At 37.4% G+C, this 24,212-nt stretch overlaps 2 protein-coding genes across 3 annotated transcripts in view; one reads left to right on the forward strand and one right to left on the reverse strand.

The window, feature by feature from the left end:
* The window catches only part of Rab3GAP1 (RAB3 GTPase activating protein subunit 1), a 215,056-nt gene that overhangs the window by 27,324 nt on the left and 163,520 nt on the right, over positions 1-24,212 (forward strand). The window contains exons 13-15 of the mRNA XM_089245110.1: positions 1,119-1,297; positions 4,400-4,474; positions 4,620-4,792. Of these exons, the coding sequence (XP_089101236.1) occupies positions 1,119-1,297; positions 4,400-4,474; positions 4,620-4,792 (427 nt within the window). The remainder of the gene's footprint in view (positions 1-1,118; positions 1,298-4,399; positions 4,475-4,619; positions 4,793-24,212) is intronic.
* The window catches only part of LOC149077550 (uncharacterized), a 49,785-nt gene continuing 34,772 nt past the window's right edge, over positions 9,200-24,212 (reverse strand). Inside the window, exons 2-7 of one of the 2 annotated variants that reach the window (XM_089245111.1) lie at positions 13,109-13,669; positions 12,523-12,896; positions 12,192-12,354; positions 11,664-12,002; positions 11,214-11,552; positions 9,200-11,006 (exon numbers count right to left, since the gene is read on the reverse strand). In XM_089245111.1, the coding sequence (XP_089101237.1) occupies positions 10,273-11,006; positions 11,214-11,552; positions 11,664-12,002; positions 12,192-12,354; positions 12,523-12,896; positions 13,109-13,619 (2,460 nt within the window). In that variant the 5' untranslated portion in view covers positions 13,620-13,669 and the 3' untranslated portion in view covers positions 9,200-10,272. The remainder of the gene's footprint in view (positions 11,007-11,213; positions 11,553-11,663; positions 12,003-12,191; positions 12,355-12,522; positions 12,897-13,108; positions 13,670-24,212) is intronic. The other variant, XM_089245112.1, reaches the window with a different exon arrangement.

Here is a 24,212-nt window from a genome sequence, read left to right on the forward strand (position 1 = left end):
TCTCTGACGCTAACTTAACTCTGCCCTAAACTTATTCAGGCAAGCATCCTAGCCTATCCGGTCAAAGAGCTTGCCACCATCATCATAGAAAAATCAATCTTGCAAATTATTTGAGATGATGACAAGTTATGTCTTGATTAAATAATCTAGAAGTTGCAAGCTAATATGCATGAGGCCATTCTGTTGGTCCAAAATTCCCTGACAACAATTTTCCTGATATTTTTGGCTACGCCAAGAGAAGTATCCGTTCGATTGGCCTGGAGCCGACTTTATTTTTTCCAGCTGTTGCTCTTTTTGTGATGCTCTTTCATTTGTGTTTTAACTAGTATTTTGTTGGTTTTTTCTAGCATAACTAACTCTATCATAAAATTCTGAAAAATACCTGAAAAATAATAAAATTTTCAAAAATAAAAATTAGAAGCAGTGTAACTTCGGAACAATGCTGCTTCACTGACAAGATTTGGTCATTTTTCCTACTGAATCGCTCTAGGTTCTTGGACTCGAAAACTTTTCCTTTTTGCCAGATTAACACTTATTAAAATAACTAACATGCTCGTCCTGGCATCTTCGAGGTTTCAAACTTTTTCCTAATAGAAGAAATGGATAAACTTGTGTTTTTATCCATGATTCTTCTTTCCCCTGTTCCATCTCTTGAAGGTAAATGGTCTGGTCTGACTGGAGAAGAGCACTTCAAAATTCCCCCACCCACCCCCGCACTCACACTCACTTTATCAAATTTACATATTGATAGAGTGAGTGTGTGCACTCACTGCAACATTCTGTTGAATATCTCTCTTCTTTCAGCTTGCATGAAACCACCACGTCTGTACTCCCTAAATAATGGGGTTCATTCAGTCAATCAGCAGCCCCACCTATTGCAGGATTTTCAATGAAAATTAATATTTTATTGCTAGAATTTTTGTTTTTTTGAAAATTTCATGTTCAAGTATCAGCATCATTTTTTGTGCATTAAAGTAATTTTTTAAACCTGTTATTGGTCAATGTATCATAAAAAATGCAGAGTATTTTTTTTGCAAGCCTGGTATAGGAAATCATTCACGCGCTCTAAATTGAATATGTATTTTGTTCGTTATGCTGATTGTTTTTTATTTTCACAGATTCTCAGGATATAACAAAAGCACTTGACAAATTGTCACATCCAGAACCTTTGCAAACTCTTTCAGGTATTATACCTAAACCTACAGATTCTTTGATACCACAGCCAATCAGCGAAGAGATTCTCATAAAAATCCTGCAGTTCATTTTCCCTGATTCAGCACCTACACCAGAAGAACAGGTGAGTGCAAAACACTCTAAAATATGCTCATAATGTATATATACATGTATATAAAATTGATTTTCTGTGTGTGTATGTTCTCTATATAAATCTATAATTTTAGACAGATCTACACCAAATTTTACACATATCGCAACAGGAACAAACTTGAATGGTAGGCCACTTTAAATGTTTGTCAGAGTGGGCAAAGGCCCAAAATGTGTGCAAAACGGTTGGGCAACAATGATTTCTTGGCCTTAATAATTTTTGGAAAGTTTAGTTTTTAGTTATTGTGGTTTCCAAACAATGTATTTAGACGTACTTATTCCCTTACAGTGATTTGTAACTTCTTTAATGCTGCCAGTATATCAAGAAAACTCGGACAGCACCGGATACTGTAGCTAGTAGCATATATAATCAAAAATATGCATAAACATTTTGACATAAATAAATGGTTCAGTGTCCATCCACAGAATATTATCGAGAATATTATATTATAATTACAGACATAAAATTCTTGAGAGTAATCTTGAGGCTAATATTCTAACCTAGGAGAATATTTGAGAACATTCTCGTGAAGGACACCTATTATTTAAAAAACTTGAGAATGTATATTCTTATTATTCTCAATGAGAATATTCTCCAGTTATGTTTCTCTGATAATGTGTTCAAAAATTCTCAAGAATATTCTCGAAGTTACAATAAATAATTTCACTTTAGTTTTACTTAGTAATGAATGTCACCAAAATTAAATATATTTTTGCTATGTTTATGAATTGATACATGATTATTGTTTCCATCATTGCTACATGATTATATTTACAATTGTGAAAGGGGAAGCTGTATTTCGTCATTTTCCTGCAAACAAAAGTAACTATATAAAAAATACCCCCCCCCCTCCCATTCTCAGAGGATACAGAACTGTTTGAAATGGGTATTCAAATTAATTATTCACGATAGCTTGATATTGAATGAAGCAAAGAAAAAGCAACGATGGAAACAAATGAGAAGAAAAATTTTGGATTTTTGGTATATTCATACATAACAAATGAACTAAGCTAGTACTTCAAAGTATCATCAGTAGATGGTAAAAGGTTAAGCAAAGAGGAATATGGATCAGAATTTATTCACCACTTTGGCAACTGCAGAAAGTATGTCATTGAAGTAGTATTTCTCAGTGTGTGATGCAACGAACTGAAGATATTGATTTGTGTGATGATTTGTTTTTGAAGTGGTTCTTTTTTATGGGGAAATATCTACCTAACTATTCTGGGGAGCTACAGATGAACCATGAAGGGAGCCACAGGTGACAAAAGTTTGAAAACCACTGCTTTAGAAGGAATTACTTTAGAGCTATCAAAATATCCGGAAAGGGTATTTCGATATTTCTATGGGAACTCTGGTTCTGTTATGTAGTTGAAAGGAACGTGCATTGGAATGAGTTTGACAGAAATTACATTCTAAAATTGCTGCAAGAGCTTTCAGAACCGCATACATACATACATACATACAGCAGATAGGAACTGTCAATAGAAAGAAGGTAAAAAGTAAAGTTTGCAAAGCCCATAATATTAAACTTTTAAAGTGAAAAAATGAAACCAACATGGCTGAATTGAACAACTGGCTAATAAATATGAACGATAAAAAATTTGAGTATATGTTTATTGAGTTTATTGAAGAAAATGACACACAGTCCTATATCTTCTTTAGAATGAAGGTGATCATGAGAACGGTTCTCTTTGTCAATTAGCATTGGTTTTATTTTTTGCTTAGAACTTGTTTTGAAAATTTATCTATTTTCAAAAGAAATATTTGAGTCTTTAAAATCTTAAAGTTCCCAAAATCTTAATTACGAAAACTTTTGAAACCTCTAACCATGAGAGAGACCGACAATATTCTCAGAATATTTTCAAACTAAAACTTGTCATTATGATGTGATTATGCCAAAAATTGTTTTGTTCTAAATGTTTTAGGCAATGAAAACTAAATTATATTTGATGATATAAACAAAATTAAATTTTTTTCATTATTTAAAAGAAAAAAGAATATTCTTGATTATTCTGTAATTTTAAGATCAAGGAGAATGTTCTCAGAATATTCTTATTCTCTGAGAATATTCTCACCTCACATCTCTAGTTTAAATAGTATTTTTAATGATATTTCTATTACACCATAGTTTTTCACTGTGTTAAAAGGCATGAGACTGAGACTATTTAATCAGGAACATCAATATTACAGATCTCTTCTCAACTTTAAGAGGATTTTTCATGTTTATATATAATTTTCTTTTATCTTTCTGTCATTTCCCTTAATCTCTGTTATTATATTACTCTTCATCTTAAATTACAATCTTGAAATGCCTTAATCCAGTGTTTCTGAAAGTGTGTGTTACAGCTCCCAAGGGTGTTGCCAACCTTTGTCAGAAGCACCACTGTGAGTTGGAGATATTGATTTGCAACTACTTATTTATGCTTTGAAGTAGTTCTTATATATAGGAAAATATCCACTAAACTATATTATGGGGACCCACAGATGAACCATGAATTGGGTGAGGGAGCGAGTGGCGAAAGTTTGAGAACCACTGCCTTTCTTTCTTCTGGATCTGTGAATTTCCATCTAATTTTTACTAAATTTAACATTTTCTCATGCACAGACACACTACATTGCTACACTTACACTAAGCACAGACTCTTCTTTCCTCCCTCTTCTTAAAGTTCACAATAGTCAGTTTACAGGCTGCGTTCTGGTTTAGTCAAGACCTGGCAAAAACTTGCATTTTGTCTGGCCATAAGTACAAAATAACCATGGTGTGAGAAAATATTATGACCTAATCTGATTATTTGCAAAAATTTCAAGAGAGTGATATTTAGTACAGGAACCTTGAGTATCTGGTTAATCAAGAAAACCACTTCAAAAATGAATACTCAGTATACAAATGAATCACTGATAAAAATGTAATAAATAAAACCCTTTTTGTAATACCTCTTTAACATTTAATAATCTGTAAAAGCAATTACTTTTACAAAACCTGTGCAATTTTTAATATTCATTCCAATGCCGTAAAGCATTGAATGAAGGCTCATTCATAAGCCTGAAAATCTTATAAATATCTTTTATTTTTAGGAAAATGAAGAGTTCAAAGACACAGTAGGTTCTGTCAGTGATCTCCATCATACGGCATCATTCTCAAAAGTTCAGGTAACTTGCTTCATTTTTGATTGTGCTGAAGTTATTAGAGTAAATTATTCAAAATAAAGTCTTTGGTTAACTTTCTCGGAATGTAGAATTTTAATTTTATTTTTATTTTTTTATTCTTTAGTCATTTTAGTATTAATGGTTACAGGAACACATGCGCTCTTTCAAAAGTGCTCCACCAGGCAGTCTAACATGGCGATTAGCACTAGCGATGTGTCAAGTGAACCATAGCTATGGGGGTTTCCAGGCAGTGGCACAGCTATGGCAAGACTTTTTGTTTGAAATGAGGCACAGATGGGAAAACAACTATACTCTACCATGGTAGGCTGTCATATGACAGAAATCTTCATTTCTTTTTTTCAATAAGTATGATACTTGAGCCGAAATTTATATTCACTCAAAGATTAATACTTTTATGTCAAATACTGTTTGAAAGATACTTACATTGTTTCTCATGAACAATTTTTTCATAAGGATAATGCTTTATTAATCAATTCTAATGTTTTTTTAATTGCTATGCATTTTTGTAAATTACAGTATATGAAAAAAAATGTGTTCATGGTGTGAATCATAAACACCTCCAAATTTTCTGTATCTTTTTTCTGAGGGGGTTGAATTAAAAATAAATATTAAAAAAAAATGATTTTGTGAAAAAACTATTGCTAAAAATATAACAGTATACAGATGCAAGTGAAGTAATTGCCATTTTTAAAAAACCGTGACCAACCCAATGGTGTATTAAATTCTTGTTTGTTGATTATGGGATGACATTTTTCACTTCAAAGCTATCAAAAACCTCAATTTTGCTTCCTTGTCAAGTCTTTGTGAATTACATTTCTTAAATTCTGATCAAATTTGCATCGATATAATTTGATGAATAGTATATATTTTTTTTCCATGCATATTATCTGCCACTGCATCGCTGTTTTGTTCTTCCTTACGACACTGCCTTCTGTATTTCGCAGTGAGGATTTATGTTTTCCATTACGTCACACTTCTCACATGAGAGTTATAAATTTTCATATTTTATATAAAAATAGACAAATATTGAATACCTCAAATTTTTATATTTATAATTATAACCTGTTTATTAGGTTATGATTAAAGTATTTTATCTTCCTTCCATAATATTGCGTGACACAATAAAACATGCTATTAATATTTATGTGCAGAGTGACCATAATTTAACTAACCTGACTGACCAAAGTCACCTGTAGCTGGGTCAAACAATCAAAACGATATTTTGTATGTGTTTCTAATTAAGACACAGACAAAATATTCAATGGAAAAAGTAAGAGTTCCAAAATTTGCTAATTGGTGGAAATGTGAAGTTTCACAATACTCACAGACCTGTAATAGACAGAAAAATAACTGAACTGAAACTTTACCTTTTATGCAGGAATTTGAAGTTCATTCTCAATGTACCCAACAGTTCCGGTAGACTACAGACCAGGAATTTCATCCTGTGCACAAGATTTTTTACAGTCAAATGTAAAATTTTGAAAGAATTTTCATTACAGCCTGTTTAAGGTTTCCAAAAAGTCTTGGAGAAAACTTTGAATTTAGCCCGCCCCGACCCCTCCAATTTTTTGCTAATCAATTCTGCCACACGCTTTGCACATCTACCTTAGTCCAGCCCTGTATTGCAGCATCACTTGAAGCAACTCATAATCAATCTCATGTCACATTTTAGAAAAAAAAATATTTAATTGTAGGGCTTATTTTTTTTTCTTTGAAATATAATGTCGAGACCTGGAATTTAAGTAGAGCAAATAAAACAAAGCTGGGACCAAGAAGAAGAAAAAGAGTAGAGCCTAAGCGAAATGTGCCTGTGCCATCCACATTACTTTAGAATAATTGAAGGCAGGGGAAAAAATTCAATTTTGATAGCAGTAGTTTCTGTCAAAGATCAAGAAGAATCTCAGATAATTTTTCTCTCTGTAAAACATCGTGTTCAGGACGCTTCAAGAAATCTTGTAAGTGGTATTCTGGATCAACTGTTATTACTGATAACAAATCATGGTGATTCAAGTTTTTTTTTATATATGTATACAAAATTATTCCACTCCATTCAACATTCCTGAAGAAAATGAGGAGTGCGATGTTAGTTTTCTTTCTTCGAGGACGCGAGGGGACCTTCAAGGCCGCGTCATTAGCCCTACCTCATTCGTTAGTATGGTGTATCGATAAACTTGTAGCTTCTCTCATCAATGCGGTGTCAGTAACCTATCATTTGCCAGACGCATTTAATGAGAAGTAGACGAATTGTTTTTTGCCCGAGGAAACGACTGATATCCAAGAGTTTTCTTCGATGGCGACAAACGGATATGATTAGAGCCGAACTGTGATGGTCCGTGTGGTGAAAGGTACGACGAGAATTTCAATCGGTCCGCGGAAGAGGTCCATCGTCATCGAGATAAAAAAAATGACGACCTTCGGCTATTGGAAAAGGCTACAGGATGTTGACATCGTTTACCGATCGGGTTCCGATAAGCTAATCTGGAGGTCGTTTAACCCTTTCACGGTATTTCTCATTAAAAGAGAAGATCAGCACTTAAAGGAGTGTATATTTGATAGCAGAGAGGTATGTACACCTGGTGATATTTTGAGTGACTAATGTGTCGAATGCGCCGAGGAAAAATATTCTAGCGTAGATCCATTCTTTTTATTTACGATTATATGCGTTGATTTGGAGAATTTTTCGATCATCGCTTCCTCTCATGGACGAAGGTTAAAAGTCGCGAAGCGCTATTCTTCACGGGCAAAGAATGGGCAATTTGGTTAAAATCCTGTCATGGAAGGTATCGAATTTGTCAAGGAGTGGCTTCTTTTGAGGTTGACGGATGGGAGTTTTACATCGTTGATAGTTGGGGTTTTTTTTTTTTATGTGTAAAATTTGTTGGAAGCTTCAAAACGTCCTGTTGTTTACTAGGTTTTTTTTTGTCAGGTTTTTTCTTAGTGGTTATTGAAAACCTTGACTTATTAGCCATTGTTATCATGAAATATGTTATTGTTTGAAGCGTTTCCATATTATTTTCTAGCATAATCGAATACAATACAAGAATAGCAAATTTGTGTCAGCTTATTTATAGGTGTTCCTAGGTTTGGTTTACTTCATGCAGTTTGACACTTTTCATTCTGATATTAAGCCAATTCATTTTGACCTAGGTGGGAAAGTCTGAGAGTTTTAGGAACTGGTACCGTTGTACTGTGCAGTCATTGAGCATTAGATGTTCAAACATGGACCTCTAGAACTATTTCGTATGATTTTTTTTAAATCAAAATAAATTTATTTGTTTTTCACTTTGTTGAAAAAATGTAGGTATCGTATCGTGTTATTCCGAATAACTTTAATTGTCAACTTGGTCATGCAAATATTGAAAAATGAATTTTAATGTATACTGAACAAAAGTACAACGATTGATACTATTGATACTGAGGTGACTCAACGATACACATAGCCTAATGTGCGTGTGGCGAACTCTTGCACCTGCTTCTCGCTTGCACCTGCCTAGTCCAGCAAGCGACAAAAGATAAGAATACTTACACACTCTCTTAACTGTCTGGAGACCAGTCGGTCGCACTCTCTAGCGTGGTCCAACCCCGTGGGTAAAAGGCTTATATCCCTCTTGGGACAGAGCCTGGGCCACGACTGGTCTTACTGTCGGTCGCATTAACCCGCACGTTATTATATTTAAAATTTTTAATATTCCTTTAAAATAAATTGTGTTAAATCTCAACTTCAAAGTACGCTATCAAAATGCGTCAATACAATTTATAAATCAATCTCCCTCGTTACTCACTTGAAAGCTGCTGTGGCAGCATAGTCATTATGCGTAACAACTTGTGAAAATCCAATTCCGAAATAGATAGCCGTGGTTCAGTCGAATTTGCTTTTAACAACAGAACAGTAATTAATGAATATCGTAAGTAGGAGAGGGAAGTTTTTTAGTGAGATTTACTAGTATAAAATGTAACAATGAAATTTTATACATTTTTTTTCTACCATTTCTCTGAATATTCTAAAGTTCAATGAGCTCTTTTTGCGGTCTGATGCCGGAGATTCCATTGGTATCAGTTCCATGTTGTTTAAATGTCTATTGGAATATATAAGTAAACATCAAGTTAACGAGGCGAAAATAGTGAGTTTTAAATCCCTACGAATATCTAGGAAGACTGGGCTCTTTCGCTCATTTGGACTCGACAAAGTATAAGAGGGAAAAGGATTGTCTAGAATACCATAGAAATTTCAACGCTCATAAATTTGTTTAAACGCGCTTCTAAAAATAATGAATATGCACGTGTAAAGTATTAGCATTTTAGATAATACTCATATCATCAACATAAAAGTCAACGTCCCGTATCCATATCTTCACAGCTGCTACTGTTCTGATTCGTGACCGAAAAAACGGAAAAGGTATTTTGTTTGGTTCATGCTTTCTCGTATTTTCCGGCCTTTGAGCATATTATGCGTATCATTTTAAGTTTTACGCGAAGTTTTGTCTTATCGCGATATTTTTCAAGGCATCGTATGGAAGCACAGTTGGTTCTGTCTGAAGTTTGCTTCTTGAAGATTGTTTATTTAATATTCGTCGATAATCTTTAGATAAAAACCTTGTCATGATTGACTTTTTTTTCAACGAATGCTCCTAAAGTAATCATGATAATATACAAATTATATGAGAAAATTAGAGGCGATGCAACATCCATGTGAATGAGAGTCATTGATTAACACAAGCACAAGGTTTTCTTTTATTGCACACCAAACAATAATTTGACAAAATTCAACAGGCGCTGTGAGGTATGTTTGTGATACAACAACAAAATGAACAGATGTATTTGGAAATTCAATCCATGTTGGTTTTTCTTTTTTTATATTTCTTGTAAGTTTTTACCTCTCGTCCAGCGATAAATGCGGCTTGTTACTGTCTCTTCTCATTAACATTTCGTTCGCACACACAATCGTCGGAACTACATTATTTGTTTAGCAATAAACGGGGTGGGGGGAAGATAACACGCGTGAATATATTACCAACACTTCGAGCAACAACACAAAAATATTAGCGATCAACGCTAGCAGGAAAGTTTTTTTGGCTTCGTGATAACGAGATCGAACGAATTCCTGAAATTACAATGGGCACAACAAAATACTGATTTTAGTATTCGTCACAGAAGTTTTGTACTTTCATATAATACTCTGTATGATTATCGAATGACGCTTTTCTTTTCGAGGATTGTGATCCTGGAGAAACTGGTGAAGTTTCAGCTGCGCAATTGCTTCAGCACAGATGATAATCGAGTTTCTAGCATTCGGGAAAGGAAATTTATTGAAAGTCTTGTTTAAGTATGTTTTAATGTACTGGCCGTAAACTCATTAGCTTTTCTTTCTCTGGACAGAGGTCCTTCGATGCAGTTAGAACCAAGTGGAACATTGTTTTTGAATCATAACATATAGTAGAATAATTCTTTCAAAGGATCACAACACACACACACAAAATTATAACAAACACTCATACACATATTTCGTCATCAGCTTGATGGAACGATCTTATGTCGTCGTAATATTTTCTCATTCAAACTTATCGGGATCAGTGGCACATAAAGTTCTCTGATCTGGCAAGTTCGTATGAAGACGAAAAAACGTGGTAATTTGGCTTCACGCGTATGACTTACCAGAGGACTGGCTCATACATACTTGTTTTTTTTTAGGTTTAAGGATGAGCACAAGAAAGTTGCTGTCTCCTCTTACCAGGGGGAAAAATTATACTGTCACTTGGACTGGATGCAGTAGAAAACTATTTTCACTGTACTCGTCTCATGCTCTGTTTCTTGTTGCTAGACAGGACATGATTTTGACTGACGTAGATGTCCGCGTCATCTTTCCAGACGGATCTTCCGTTCCAGTCGGACTCGCATTCCGTGGAGGATTGGGCCGAACTCGCTGATGCGAGCCGACCGTTGGCCCTGCTGTTGTTATTGTTGTGTTTTTTCTTCCGGATAAAGTTGCCTCCGTTTCCGTACGGATGGTATCCGGCTGGTCGAGTCAAGGATTTGGACCTCTGGATGTCAGCAGGTCTCACTAGGATCCCACCGATTTTCGATGCGTGTGAATAAGAGATCCTGGACTCGTTGTCGTGCGTCGAATAAGACGACGGCAAGAACCCATTTGTGGTGGCTAGTTTTGGATAAGGCAGAGTTTTGTGTTGCATGTGAGCGTCGCTTAAAACGAAGCTGTGAGTTGTAGAACCACCGGGTTTTCCTAGGTAGGTGCCGTTGGCTATGCAGTGTTGTGGAGGTGGCTTTGGAGTGCTGCGACCGCTGTTCCAGGACAGCGTCTCCCATTCGGTCTCTGTCTTGATGATCGGCATTGCGCCGGGCATTGGTGTTGCCGCGATTATCGCTGTCGTGTCTCTCGGGTCTTTCCTCCGCAGGTAAAACAGGATTATTATGAGTGCGCCAATAATGACAATCACACAAATTACGGCTGATGCACATATCACTATTTTATCCAAGGATATGATCCTGCTATCATCTCCTGTGAATGATAATTAAAGAAACACGAATAACTAAGTTTTTATGCAAGGATACAAATTATAAAACCAGAACAGGCAAAAATACCTAGTGAACATTATTATATTATTGTATATAGAATGTAATTCTATTGCCTATTCTATTGTATATAGAATGTCATGTGAATATTTTACTCATGTGAACTCAGGAACTTTCACGAAAAAAAAATTACCTTTGAGTTCTCGACATTGTTTCATCGGTATGTGTTCAACCTGGATATTAGAGACTTCCTCATAGTCGATGACGCATACCACCAAGCACTGGTTCAAGGGTAGGTTTTCGATGTGGATTTTTCGCTTATCGCGAGGTATTGGCATAATCCTCTTGAAGTCTCTGTGTCCGAAGACTCGGATCAGCACTTGATAACCCTTTGGGGTCTCCTTCGAATCCCACTCTATCACGAGCGTTGAATCTCTCTTGAAGGCGTGCTTTATGCGGATGGCCGAGCTTTGCTCTTTTCTACTCACTCTTGATATTCCACTTTTCTGCGGAGAGTCCGTGCTTGGTCCTACTTGGGAAAGTAAAAAAAAAATATTTAAGAAAGAAATCATCAAGTACAATTTTTTTTAAATTTTTCACTTGAAATATTGGTTGCAGCAGAAAATGTTACTGGTTGTATTACCGGCAGATAAGTCGCTGATGCTCGAATCCGTTCCCAGTGTAAGGATTTGTAGCTTCGTATCCACTTCTGCTGATTCGGACCGGACAATGTTGGAAGCTCCTGGTCTGCTATCAAAGTCGTCATCCAGTCGCTTTGGGCCTTTAGTAGCCCTAGAATAAGACGTCGTGTCATTCGGGCATCGGAAGTCCAGTGGCAGAAGCTGTAAGAAACTTCTCCTCCTGAGGTGTTCAGGCTGACCACAGAATTGCGGGTTTCTTTCTCGGCTCGTCACCTGAAGGCCCTTATCTCGCATCCATTCTGCCACCCAGCGTATTCGGCAGTCACACGTCAGTGACGATCCTATATACAGTAAAGTAATAACAATTCGGTGTCTTTTTGAATAATTTTGATTTCAAATGATTGTTCTTTCGGTTTTTATTAATTCTACATAGTTTAATCATCGACTTTTTCGGGGAAGGAAAGATAGAGTTCTAATTTATTGGTACCAAATGAAATTTCATTCCAGTCAACAATGAAATGTGGACCCACCTCCTATGCTCAATCCTCTCAGAGATGAGTTTAAATGCATGAAAGCATCTTTCGAGATCGTAGTGAGTGGGTTTCCATCCAGAGCCAGTAGTGTCAGATACTTATTGTTCTTGAAAGCTTCGTTAGGAAGATCTGTGATTCTGTTGAAGCCCAGATCAAGTACCTGCAGAATCATATGACAATGTTAAGTATTTCCTCACATCAGAATATTTCAATATTAGAAAAAAGTATTGAGTTTCGTTAACAGTTTGTAGAAAACTGAAAACTCGCTGAATTTACAATGGAATTTTCAAAGCAAAAAGTGAGCTGAATGAAGGTGGAGCATACGTACCCGTACTTCTGTGAGCACAGACAATGCATCAATCGGGTAAGCGTCCAGAGCATTATTAAGAAGTGACAGAGAACTCAATGTTGCATTTACCCCTTGGAAAGTTTTTTCGCCCAATTCTGATATCCTATTTCTCTCCAGGTTGAGGGCCGTTAGGGATTGCATCTCTGACATGAATGCAGGTTCCACCTCTTCAATTTTGTTCTGCGCTAGATCAACGAAGGCTAGCGCCCTTAGCTTTTGTATAGCTTTGGGTAGTTGCGTGAGTCCTGCAGCTTGAAGGTTCAAGTTCTTGAGCGTCCCCTCCAGGCCCAAAAATGCACCGTCCGATATATTCACTTGGTTGTCTGATAACTTGAGCGTTGTCAGTGGTAGACCTGTATGAGCGAAGATTATATGGAAATTAAGGAAATTAGAGAGATTATGATAACTGACGTGCTTTCATTATTATTAATATTTATTATTACGTGCGTGAAATATTTCTTACGGAACTAAACATCATGTGCAAGAAAGCCACTTCTCCATAAGAATTTCGGTGAAGTACGAAAATCCCACCTTTTTTAACATGAATTCCATGACAAATTCTTACCTTTGAAGGCGTCATCCGGTATATCTTTGATATGGTTCTGGGATAAATCCAGAAGTTGAAGGGACGTCAACCTCTTTATCGCACCATCAGGAACCCCTCTTAGTAAGTTGTCCTGCAGGTTGAGACTGGTCAACGATTCTTCGAGTCCAGCGAAGGCTTCGTCATCGATCTCCCTGATCTTACTCCTGGAAACGTGTAGGCTCTGCACGTGTAGGTCCTCGAAAGTGTTGTTCCCAAGAATCTCCACCGTGCTGTTGTTCACGTACAGCAAATCGATCGGGATCCCCTTCACGGACGACCTCAGAGTGTCCATGAGTTTTGTGAAATTTACTGGACTGCATTGTATCGAAAGCCTCTGACTGTTACTGTAGGCACAAACGCAGTCCGTGTGTAGGTCGACTAGCTCCCTGGACCACGGGCACTGACCGCTGACCAGCAGCAGGAGATGTGCTAGCGTCGTTATTAACACGACCGTCCGACAGATCGATGACAAACTGTTGTCGATCAGCATAATGTTGGGTTAAATAACAAGAGCGATTCTTCAAACGTAGTTATTGTGACCTACAACGAAAAAAAAAATGAATTCATAAATGCCAGTTTGACGATTGGCAATAAAAACTATATTGATATTTATTTATGAATGAAATTTTTCAAAAGAATATTCTATTTCTATTTCGATGCGTTTTCGTTCTTCGTCCTTTTGAAAAATGAGCTTCTGTTATCGGAAGTTTGCGTCTTCTCTTCTTCACTTTCAATAGAAATAGCTATTGGGCTGCCCATTCCGGAAAAAGTTTCCAAAATAAGATCATAAATTTACGAGATAGTAAGAAAGAGGATATCGCTTGGTATTTCTGATTACCCAAAGCTTTTATTTATTTATATGTTTCGATGTCGAGACTGGAGGTCCAAAACGTGACTTGACGTTCTTCGTCCGAGTGCCCAGTATGTTTCTTGACGTCCTCTGGTTTGATTGGATTTTCCACCTCCTATAAAAATCACTTTGAGGGCAAACACCTTCTCTTTTTGCGGTTGGAATTTTTTTCCCCTTTCTCTCATCTTCGCTTTGCATAAAAAACACTTTCACCATGTACGTGTCAAGTTCACTCACCAGATAATGGCTCGCTAATAACACCTTCTTAACCCCCTCCCTTTTTTTTACTCTCTTCTTCATCTTAAAAAAAGGAGGTATTTTATGTGGAAATGTTGGGTGTGGACGTATAGAACTTTACCGGCTGGTGAAAGTGTAGGTGAAAATCTCGCGGCCAATCTTCAAATTTTACTATGGTTTTCTGTCCATTGTAGACATATCACTGGCCGTATCGAGCCCATTTAGTCTCTTCCGTGATTTATCTCATATCACCGATATAAAGAAGTTCCTTCCATTAAGTGACTTTTTTTTTCTTTGTGGGATAATCACAATCAGTCAACGTCATTGAACGCTTAAAGTTTTCAAGCTTCGGCAAAAAAAATGAATTAAAAGATAACTTGACCTTAGAATTGAATTACAGTGAGTTGCGCTGCCTGAAAACAAATATATGCTTCGAATTAGCCATGCGCATGCCAATATACTACGAGCAATCGGGATAGTTTCACGCAGTTAACGCCCCAACACTTGAGAAACCACGTATTTTCACGATATAATTGTAGAAAGCGGGCTTATACTGCTCTGCGGGTTGATTGCACGCATGTACGCTCGCTATACCTCAGCGCAAGAAGACTTGGATTATTTCCATTGGTTAGTTCGAACAGGAAACACTGCAGTAGAAAGCTTTCCGTTAAGAGCAAACTTGTGCATTTATCCGAATCACTGTCCCGTCCAAGCAAACATTACGTGCCGGAATGTGCAGAGTAGCCATCGTTGGAATCGAGGATACCGGAAAACACGCATACGAAAATTTCGATCTGCTTCAGGAAATTCAGAATTGCTGCTGAAACTTCAACGTTCCCTTTTCAGTCTTACCACATTGGTTATTTGGTTTTTTCTCCTTGTCTAGGATAAAACCTTTTTTCGTATGAATTTTCAGAAACCTTATTATTAGCGAATCTTCGATGGCGGTTCACATCTTACATCAACTCCAATTGTCTTTCATCCGAAAAAATAGACTATTTTTCACCGAAATACTCCGTAGTCTGCATGATCTTTAAGGGAATTTTTGAAGGGTTTTCCCCCCATAAAATACTCTTTTTAGTCAACATTATACGAAACAGTTAACGTAAATTTCAGCTGTTTGTATAACATTCCCTGTCTTCCAATTAGAAAAAAATATCTGTTCTCTGGTTTTTCGTTCGTATGTCAGCGGAATATGAATTACGCGTACGCATTTGAATTAAATGACTGAGGAAGGTTTCCGATTACAAATTAATAACCTCCCGGAGGCGAATTCATATCGAACACTCGATGTTGAGACATGATGTAATATACAACCTTTTAACTTTCTCCCCTCTCGTAATACTTTTTTTTTCGTCTCCACAACTTCCAATCAGTCTTGGCCGAACTTAATTTTTATTCGATCGTGGCGCGCTCTCTCTCTCTCTTCTCTTACCCATGGGTCATTGTCTCGGGAAGTATTCGTTTCGTGACTTTATTATTCCTGTCCTGCCTTCTCGCAATCCCTGTCTCTTCATTTTAGTGGCGGTCTATGAATGGTGATTCCATGTACACAGCATGCTGTTACATGTTACATGGAAGTTAGTTGACGGAATATCAAAATGCTCCCCCCCCCCTTTATCAACTACTATCTTATTTCTTTATTTATATGTGGAAAAATTCAAAGAAATTATTAGCCATTTGATTCAAGTAATTTCCAAAACATTTATATTGGAATTTGTTCAATATAAAATTCTCTGTCATGAAAAAAATCAAGAAATCTGTGAGATCGTGCATTTTTTTAGATATTTTGAGATTTAAATTTGCAATTAGGAGAAATGTGACTTTCAAAGAAAAAAATCAGTTGTGAATAATAATATATTTCAATGAATTCTTTTTTTTTTAATTTTTGTAACGTGCTCAAGTATTAAGGAAATGGTTTTTTTTCTGGCTAATATGCTGAGGCCGGCCAATTCCGAAAGAAAAGTCATCTGGTCGCTGCTGGGAATCGAACTCAGGTTCTGTTACAAACCGGGCAACTACACCACTAAATGAACTGGTGCCAGACCTCTGCCGCCTGACATATCCCGTTGCTGGGATCTCTTCCGGCCCTAGTCTGGAACAGACCACTACTTTACCACACGCCAAATCCGGTTATATATCGCCATACGGCAATTTCCACCCAGTAGAGTTTGGTGGAAAAGGAAGGTGCCATCTATCAGTGGTCGCCCCAGGCTCGATAGGTAAAGAATTTGTTTCTGATGTTCATGCCTGGATTCGAACCTTTGGAGCCTTGACGGTAACCTTCATAGTGGAAGACGATCATCTTACCACTGCGCCACTCCATGTACACAACTGGGGACAACGACCCTGCTTTCCTGATATCACTCATTCGGGGCATGACGCGCTGAAGTAGAGGCATTAGTTGCCTCCTTTAACTTCAGCAAATGCCCCCCCCCCCGGTGCAACGGTACATAGAGTGAGTGAGTTCGTGTCTCTCCAGTGGCATATATGGTACAGCACTACTTGTCCGGTTGACAAAGGGAACTGGGTTTTATTTTCGGTGGAGACCAGATGGCTTTTCTTTCCGAGTTTACAAATACAAATACAAATAAATACAAATACAACGCCACAACAGGCAAATTGCCCAACGAGGTGGCTGACTTAAGAACATCATGGATCCCCGAGCCATTTTTTTGGAGGCCCTACCTACTACTGCTACACCACACATGCACCCCCCCCCGCGGAACCCCCCGACGAACCCCCAACGAATCGGTACATGCGGGAATGTGCGTGTACGTGTAGTGCAACCTGATGTAAAGTTTGTTTCTGTGTAATGCTTGTTATGTGTAGTGCTGTCATCTGCCCCCAGTTTTTCTAACTATGAGTGAAGTGTTATGGTTGAATGATTTACCGTTGTAGGACTGTTGCTCTCTGTGGCGAGACTTTTTAATGGGGAGATCGGCTCGCATTTGCGCCTTGAAGTTGGGAACCACAGAAAACCAACTTCAGCCGACCACCACTGTGGGGTTCGAACCCGGATCCTCGCATCACGAGTCCGGCACTATAACCTCGGCATAATATCCAGAGAATGTCTATCTCCTCGATGTATTGGGCTGAAAAAGCCGCCTCACGTGCTCTAATATGTGCATGGCAATTTCGTGTATGTTTAGTAGAATTTTCTTTTAAAGCGGCTGTGTATGCTCAGGAGAACATGCCATCAACATTAATATATATATATATATATAATACATTCTCTCTTTTTTCCACTGAAATGCTTTTGATTTAAATTTATATCATAATCAACATTATGCATGTTTCGAAACCTCCTACTGAAGAGTGCATTTAATGTGATGGTGCGTAACGAGTTGAGGTTATTTTTTCCCCCAGTCCTCTATTTTTCGTCTTTTTTCTTTTTGCCTACTAGCAGCAAACATTTATTTGTAAATTATTATTTACTCCCTCGGTTTCTCTCATTTAATTGATGTTGTTCGTGGGTGAATCGATTAGACTTTTCCCGTTTAAAAATTCCCCTCGAACTCATTTTGATTTGTTTGATCCCACTGCGTGATCGTTCGAAAGTGATTTATTCGGCTTTCGTCGAGCCATTTAGTTAGCACATGGTTCGTTGCACCTACCTCTCATTCACTCGTATCCAAAAGTAATCCCGATGCTCGAAAACTCTAAAATCGGAAGAATAATAGAAAATAATTATCCTCTCATTTTTACATTCGCCTCGTCTTTATTTTTTTTAATTAAGATTAGCCAATGTGTAATATTCTCATCAATTAATCACCAGCTTTTAATATTTATCGAACGACCGGAAGTGTGCATGTTTTCATTGAGACACTCGGCGAAGGTCAGAATTTTCAAGGGCGAGTTTTGTTTTTTTTTGTAAGAATTCACCATTCAAGAAGGTATCGTCGCACAAATAACCTTTATCAATGTTCATCGATCGCAACAGCCGTTTTGTTTGCGTTATGTAGTGAGGTACTTATATTGAAAGATAATCTTCCTTCTTCCGTAAGGTCATCTTGATATTTTTTCAAAGAAAATCATAAGCGGTTTATTTCTGAAGTCTGAGGTGTTTTATTTTGTACTACAATACACAACTAAGAGACGAAGGTCTTGAGGAGTGTTTCATTCTGATCAGCCGAAGCGTGAAGAAGTACCAAGTTTTCCAAAATGAATAACCTGTTTTGAATCACTCATCTTTGTTTCCTCTTATCTTTTATATTCCCAAAATTAGTTCTGATGTTAGTTGATGATGATGGTGACGCGCGTCTCTGTTTATGAAGCTGTTTTTTCCATGTGAAGAATCCATACAGCCATCCGTTTCAAAGTAATTGTTTCACAAATTTTGTGTAAATAATCATGTGTGGAAACGGAGGTACCTTCTTCTCAGTGCTATGTGCAGGGAGTAGTTTTTCTGAAAAGTTACTCATCCGATTACAGTCAGATTTTCAGAATATCTTAAGGAGACCATGAGATAGATTCATGCAATTAAAAAATGGTTCAGTTTTTGACCACCAGGTGAAAAAGTAGCGCTTTTTTATTTAATTTTCCTTTTTTCCCCATACGATGTTTCAATGGAATATGTCCACCAGAACGGGCGCTACATTGGCCTGAGCAGTGTCAGTATCAGTGCTCACCAATACACATCTAGACGCGTGATTCATGCATGAAAATTCAATTTCACTCCTCGAAATTTCGTTGGTATGTGAAAATAGTCTTCAAGTAATCCTCCTAAATTTTGGTTATTTCTCACTGATAATAAAATATCCCTCAACTTATACTACCGAGTGAGTTGTACCGGAAGAGAGAGAGAGTGCATGTGTAACAAACAGTCTGAGTGGGTATTTAGTGCCTTCTGAATTTTTAGTGCTGCCATCTTTCTCAAATCTTGAGTGAAGTGCGATGATCATAAATTCTTACCGTTGTAGGTCTGCTACTCTCGCGGCGAGACTTTTCAAATGTGGAGATCGGCTCGCATTCGCTCCTCGAAGTTGGAAACTACAGAAAACCAACTTCAGCTAACCACCACTGTTTCTTCTACACTTTGTAATGAACAACTTATATAAGAGAGTGACATCATCTCTCTAAAAGATGGGAGTTTCTACAATGATCTGTTTTAGTCCCATCACTGTGGCTAGTACTCACTAGAAAAACTTGGAGACAAAAAATCCGAAATATTGAAAGGGACCAAGAGAATCCAGACGATACTGATATCGTATCCAAGAAATGCGATGAGAAGAAGAAAAAAAAAATCTCGAAAAGGGGGTAGGTAGGATTGATAGGTGTGAAAAACTTATATAGGTGCCGCCCCCCCCCCCAGCGATGTTTATTGTCGGTTGATGACATACGGGGTGTTTATGCATAAAAGTTCAAGTACTCCGTGGAGTTTTCTCCAAAACTACTCATCTGAGCACAGACAAATTTTCAGGATATTTAATTTGAAAATGGGAAAGGGATTTATGAAATAAAAATACTTCAATTCTTGACCACCAGGTGAAAAAGTGGTGCTTTATTACATATTTTTCCCCATGTATCAAAATAGCTTGGCAACAAAATAGCATAGGATTTGCAGACGGTTTAATAATGATGATTATAGTATGCAAGTAAATTAATTTGCATAACTTTTATTCCACCAGTAGAAAAGCATCATTTTCTACGTTAGACGCGTGTGCTACAACAGGGCGATGTTGTAGCAGGCGTAGTTACAGCAACGGCCGATCGAATTTCAAGTACTTTTTCTTGATATATCAGATTGTAGATCGTTTATGATTTAATAACGGGAAATCACAGCAACGAGACGCTATTCATTTTCGATCTTTCGATTTTTTTCACTCAAGTTTTCCACTTTCAGAAACATTTAAAGTGCAGTCTTTCACAGACATTTACAGAAACACTAAAAAAAAAGCTTTAGGAAAAAATGGTTTTTTTAAATTTTTACTTAACACATGCAATTTGTATTTTGTTCCAGTACGAGAATTAAGTTTTCATGTGCCCGAGTGGCATGGTGGTAAGATGCTCGTCTGTCATCATGAAGGTTGTTGTCAGGGTCCCGGGTTCGAACCCAAGGGAGGATATAGATAAGATATTTTCCCTAACGAACTCGAGGCGACCACCGATAGACAGCGCCTTCACTTCCAACCCATCTCACTAATGGCAGTGAATTGCAACATAGCGATATGTCCAGAGTTGGTGTTTGGTGAAGTAGTAGTACGAGAATTAGCAACACTGCAACGGTGTTTTCCAGAAAACTGAGAAAGAGACAGTGAATATGAAATCCGCAAGGGCCGACTGTAATGTCTGAAAAAATCGCCTGTGAAATTTTTTTGTTTTCACATAACTTGGGATTATCGATTTATGAGAAAAATGATTAGCTAATGAATTGTCACAACCCCTGGACGACACCTTTTTTTTTCTTGAATAAAATTTTTCATTTGCACACATTTTTTATGCCAAAGCTCTGTGTGCTTCGATTGTTATTTCAGCTCCTTATTAACGATTCGGGGTCAGTGTTAGCGAAATGCCCTCTGAGAAGGTCGCTAAATTCCAGCCTCCCATAAAAAAAAATTCTATTTTCCCTTCAACATTTTTTTATGTCATCTGTATTTCTCACGATCGTTTGTTCTTTTTTGTTCTGCTCTGGACACTTTCTGTCGACCGAAAATAGAAAGGTTTTTTTCCTCGCTCCTTACCTTTATGGAATGACAACTTTTTTTTTGTATCTACCTACTACAACTCCTCCCTTGTACTTAACCACAGCCGTCTGTCGGTAAAGGCCCCTAACGTGCAAGAAACGATATCCGGTGGTTTTGGTCCCGAAATCTGCTGCCTGAACGGCTCAGTAATTTTCTGGTCTCGCTAAGCGGAGCGGTTTACACTTGAGAAAAGTGAAAGGATGTCCGATTCAAGCGAGTTAGATTTTTTTTACCTGTTTGTATGTACAGTATTCACGTGTTGTCAGTTTCCAAGTAAAAAAAAAACCCTTGTTAATGATTCAAGTTTTCTACCTTTTTTTCAGTACATCGTCCTCTGCTCACTCTGAAAGAGGGAGTGATTCCGATGATCACTGAACTTGCTAGTAGGTAAATTTTCTGTTCTGCTTCGATCCCCGACGCTTTTAACTACAGTAGAACTCCGAGGATCAGAGCCTCGATTTACCGAGATTCGAGTTATCCGAGGTACATTTCATAAATTCATTTCAAAAATTTGGTGCAATAAAATAACATGCTTACCGTCGTGACGAACTCGTTCAGAGTATGTATGCTTCAGCGAGTAAAAGAACTCCACGGGTTGTTAAGGTTTCACTCTCAAAAAAGAGGGATATCGCCCCTTTGGAAAAGCACTGAACGACCAGCAAGCGGTAGAAGCTACAGATACGACATGAGATATTATGGGTCGGGGGCGACGAGAATTTAATTTTTCCGAGGAGGTCGTTAGAAAAATAAATTTAGAATACTCTCTTGACTAGACAGACATCTCAAGTCTATTGCTCGCGAGCACCTTGGTGCTTCCTCAAGAATTCAAGTGCGTTCGAGATGACAAAAGACATTAGGAAACTATTTTTTAAAGCAACTTTTTTTCCAAGTTGTTAATTTTAAATATTTGTTACAGGCAAAGTATGAAATCCGTCATTCTATAGAATGCCTAGGCATAATATGCAATGCTTGGTCATTTCAGGCAAAGTATGAAATATCGGTTTTATTATATACTTTGCCCAGGCATCCTATATAATGACGAAAGACAATCAGGCAAAGTATGAAATTCTCAATCTATAAAACAGACTGACGAAATTTTCAGCAGATAAGCCGCTGGATGCCAAATGCACCTAATAAAATAAGAGACTTTGGTTAAATTTCAATAGATTTTTTCTCACGAGAGCCACAGGGAAACATTTCCTGGGTTAAAAAAAGCGTATCATGTGGCTTATCCACTAAAAATATTTACTGAAATTTATAATTTAACAAAAATCTCGTATTTTATTTGGCGCATTTGGCATCCTGCGGATTATTTAATGAAGATTTCGCCAATGTTTGTTTTATAAATAAAGAATTTCATACTTTTGCCCGATCGGCTAGCGTCATTATGTGTAGAATGTCTAGGTAAAGTACAGAATAAAACCGGTATTTCGTACTTCACCTGTGAAACGATCAGGCATGTATAGAGTGACGGATTTCATACTTTGCCGGTAACATACATACCTCGAAATTTCGCAAACTGCAAATACGTATTTCCTGTAACTTTACTATATTCATTTGATTATTTTATTGCACTATGCAGTAATTAAAAGTAACTTTTACGTAATTTCCACCCCATTTAATGCCAAAATATTTAGGTCCAGATCATCCGATGTTTCGGTAGGTCCGGTCTATATCAGCTCAGATAATCGGGGCCCTACAGATACTGAATTGCTCTGATTTTTTTTTTATTCGACTTCAGTAGACAAATCAAATGATGTGTGTGACACGTACAATTAAAAATGTGAGAAGACCGACTCCCCTGCATTAGCGCGTATTATTCCCGCAAGCTTACGTCGTTAAAGCGTGAGTGAATTCTTTTGTTCTGCCACGAACGATACAACATAAGGAAGGGAATTTCTCTCCTGTAGTAATTAATAATATTTCCCCCCCCCCCATTGAATCCTCTGTCATCTCGCCGACGTTTTCAAATGTCGCTATTATAACGTAAGCGAACGCTATTTGCGGTTTCCAAAAAGTCTCGTCCCTAGTAAATTTCGCTTAGACATGCAAGTGAGAAGAGCAAAATGTTTATTCATTTCGGAGAGAATACAGCGGGGTGGGTAGATCGCGTGATTTCGAAATATAGAAAAGTGCCTTAAAACCTTAATTTTTATTCGTCCCTTCCCGTCTTTAATTGTTTGGTTAGGGCCCTAGAAGAGGGGAACCTGTTTCATCTGATTTCCCTGCAAATAACATGATAAAAGAATGTTATAGAATCCTATCTATGATATAATAATAATGGTTGAAAAGACTTCCCCACTTGAAGTTTAAAGGTCGATGCATAAGGGCAAACACCTTACTGCACGCGGTCATCGTTTCCATTAGCGTAGAATCACTTTCACTATCCCATGAGGCTTTCTTTTATATATATTATTTTTCTTCCCTGCATATAATTCAACATATTATTTCTTTACTTCCTGGGGAGGGGGGGATAAAATAAAAAAATGAATGTGAATCCTCCCATTCTTACCACTCTTATGTTATGTTCCTGCTATTCCAAGAGTTTCATATTGTCCGGTAGATGGTGGTAATGCTCCCTGTGTATATGCTCCGAGAGTTCACCACCCACTCTCATCATCAGAGAAACGATCACTGTCCTGCTGGTGGTGGTGGTTCCTATTCTTCCCAGTAAATGTTTGAGGATTTGGTGATATATATCAAATAAAAGTTTCTCTTGTGTTTCCGCGTTCGTTCAACCCTTTTCTGGCACGTTGATGTTCAATACGCTCATAGAGCGAAGGATAATAATTCAGAAATAATGCGAACATTCGCCCCCTCCCCCAACACCCAACTGGGTTTGGTTCTGAATTCTTTCGGAATACGTTCTTGTATGCATTGTGGTTTTCTGCATGAAGTTTAATAAACTCTTCAATGAATTTCGTTTTCATTTTTTTTTAATTGAAGATGTTTGAAATCAGAGGTAAACTGTGAAAATTATTTTACACATTTCATTTTTGACACTTTGGCTCCACTTCAGCATTACCTGGAACTCAGTCTGAGGTGTTATAATTTTTTTTAATGTGTGTCAAACAACCACTTAGCAAAAAGTTAGTTTGAGGTACTCAATTCTAAGATTCGATGTGTTTGAATCGGTACCCTTAGTGAGAAAATATATGCCCATGACCAGTGCATGGCAAATCGCAAAAAAATAAAAGCACTAGAACAATTTTTTGGAGCCAGAACTTTTTTTATAGGAAAAAACATGTCCAAAATAATGTCTATTTTTTTTCTGAGTTTTCCAGGACCCTTTTTCATGTTGGAAGATATG

The sequence above is a fragment of the Pholcus phalangioides genome, unplaced genomic scaffold (assembly GCF_987345545.1).
Source record: "Pholcus phalangioides strain wild (caught in Gottingen) unplaced genomic scaffold, Ppha-v1.0 ptg000015l_1, whole genome shotgun sequence".
Lineage (NCBI taxonomy): Eukaryota > Metazoa > Arthropoda > Arachnida > Araneae > Pholcidae > Pholcus > Pholcus phalangioides.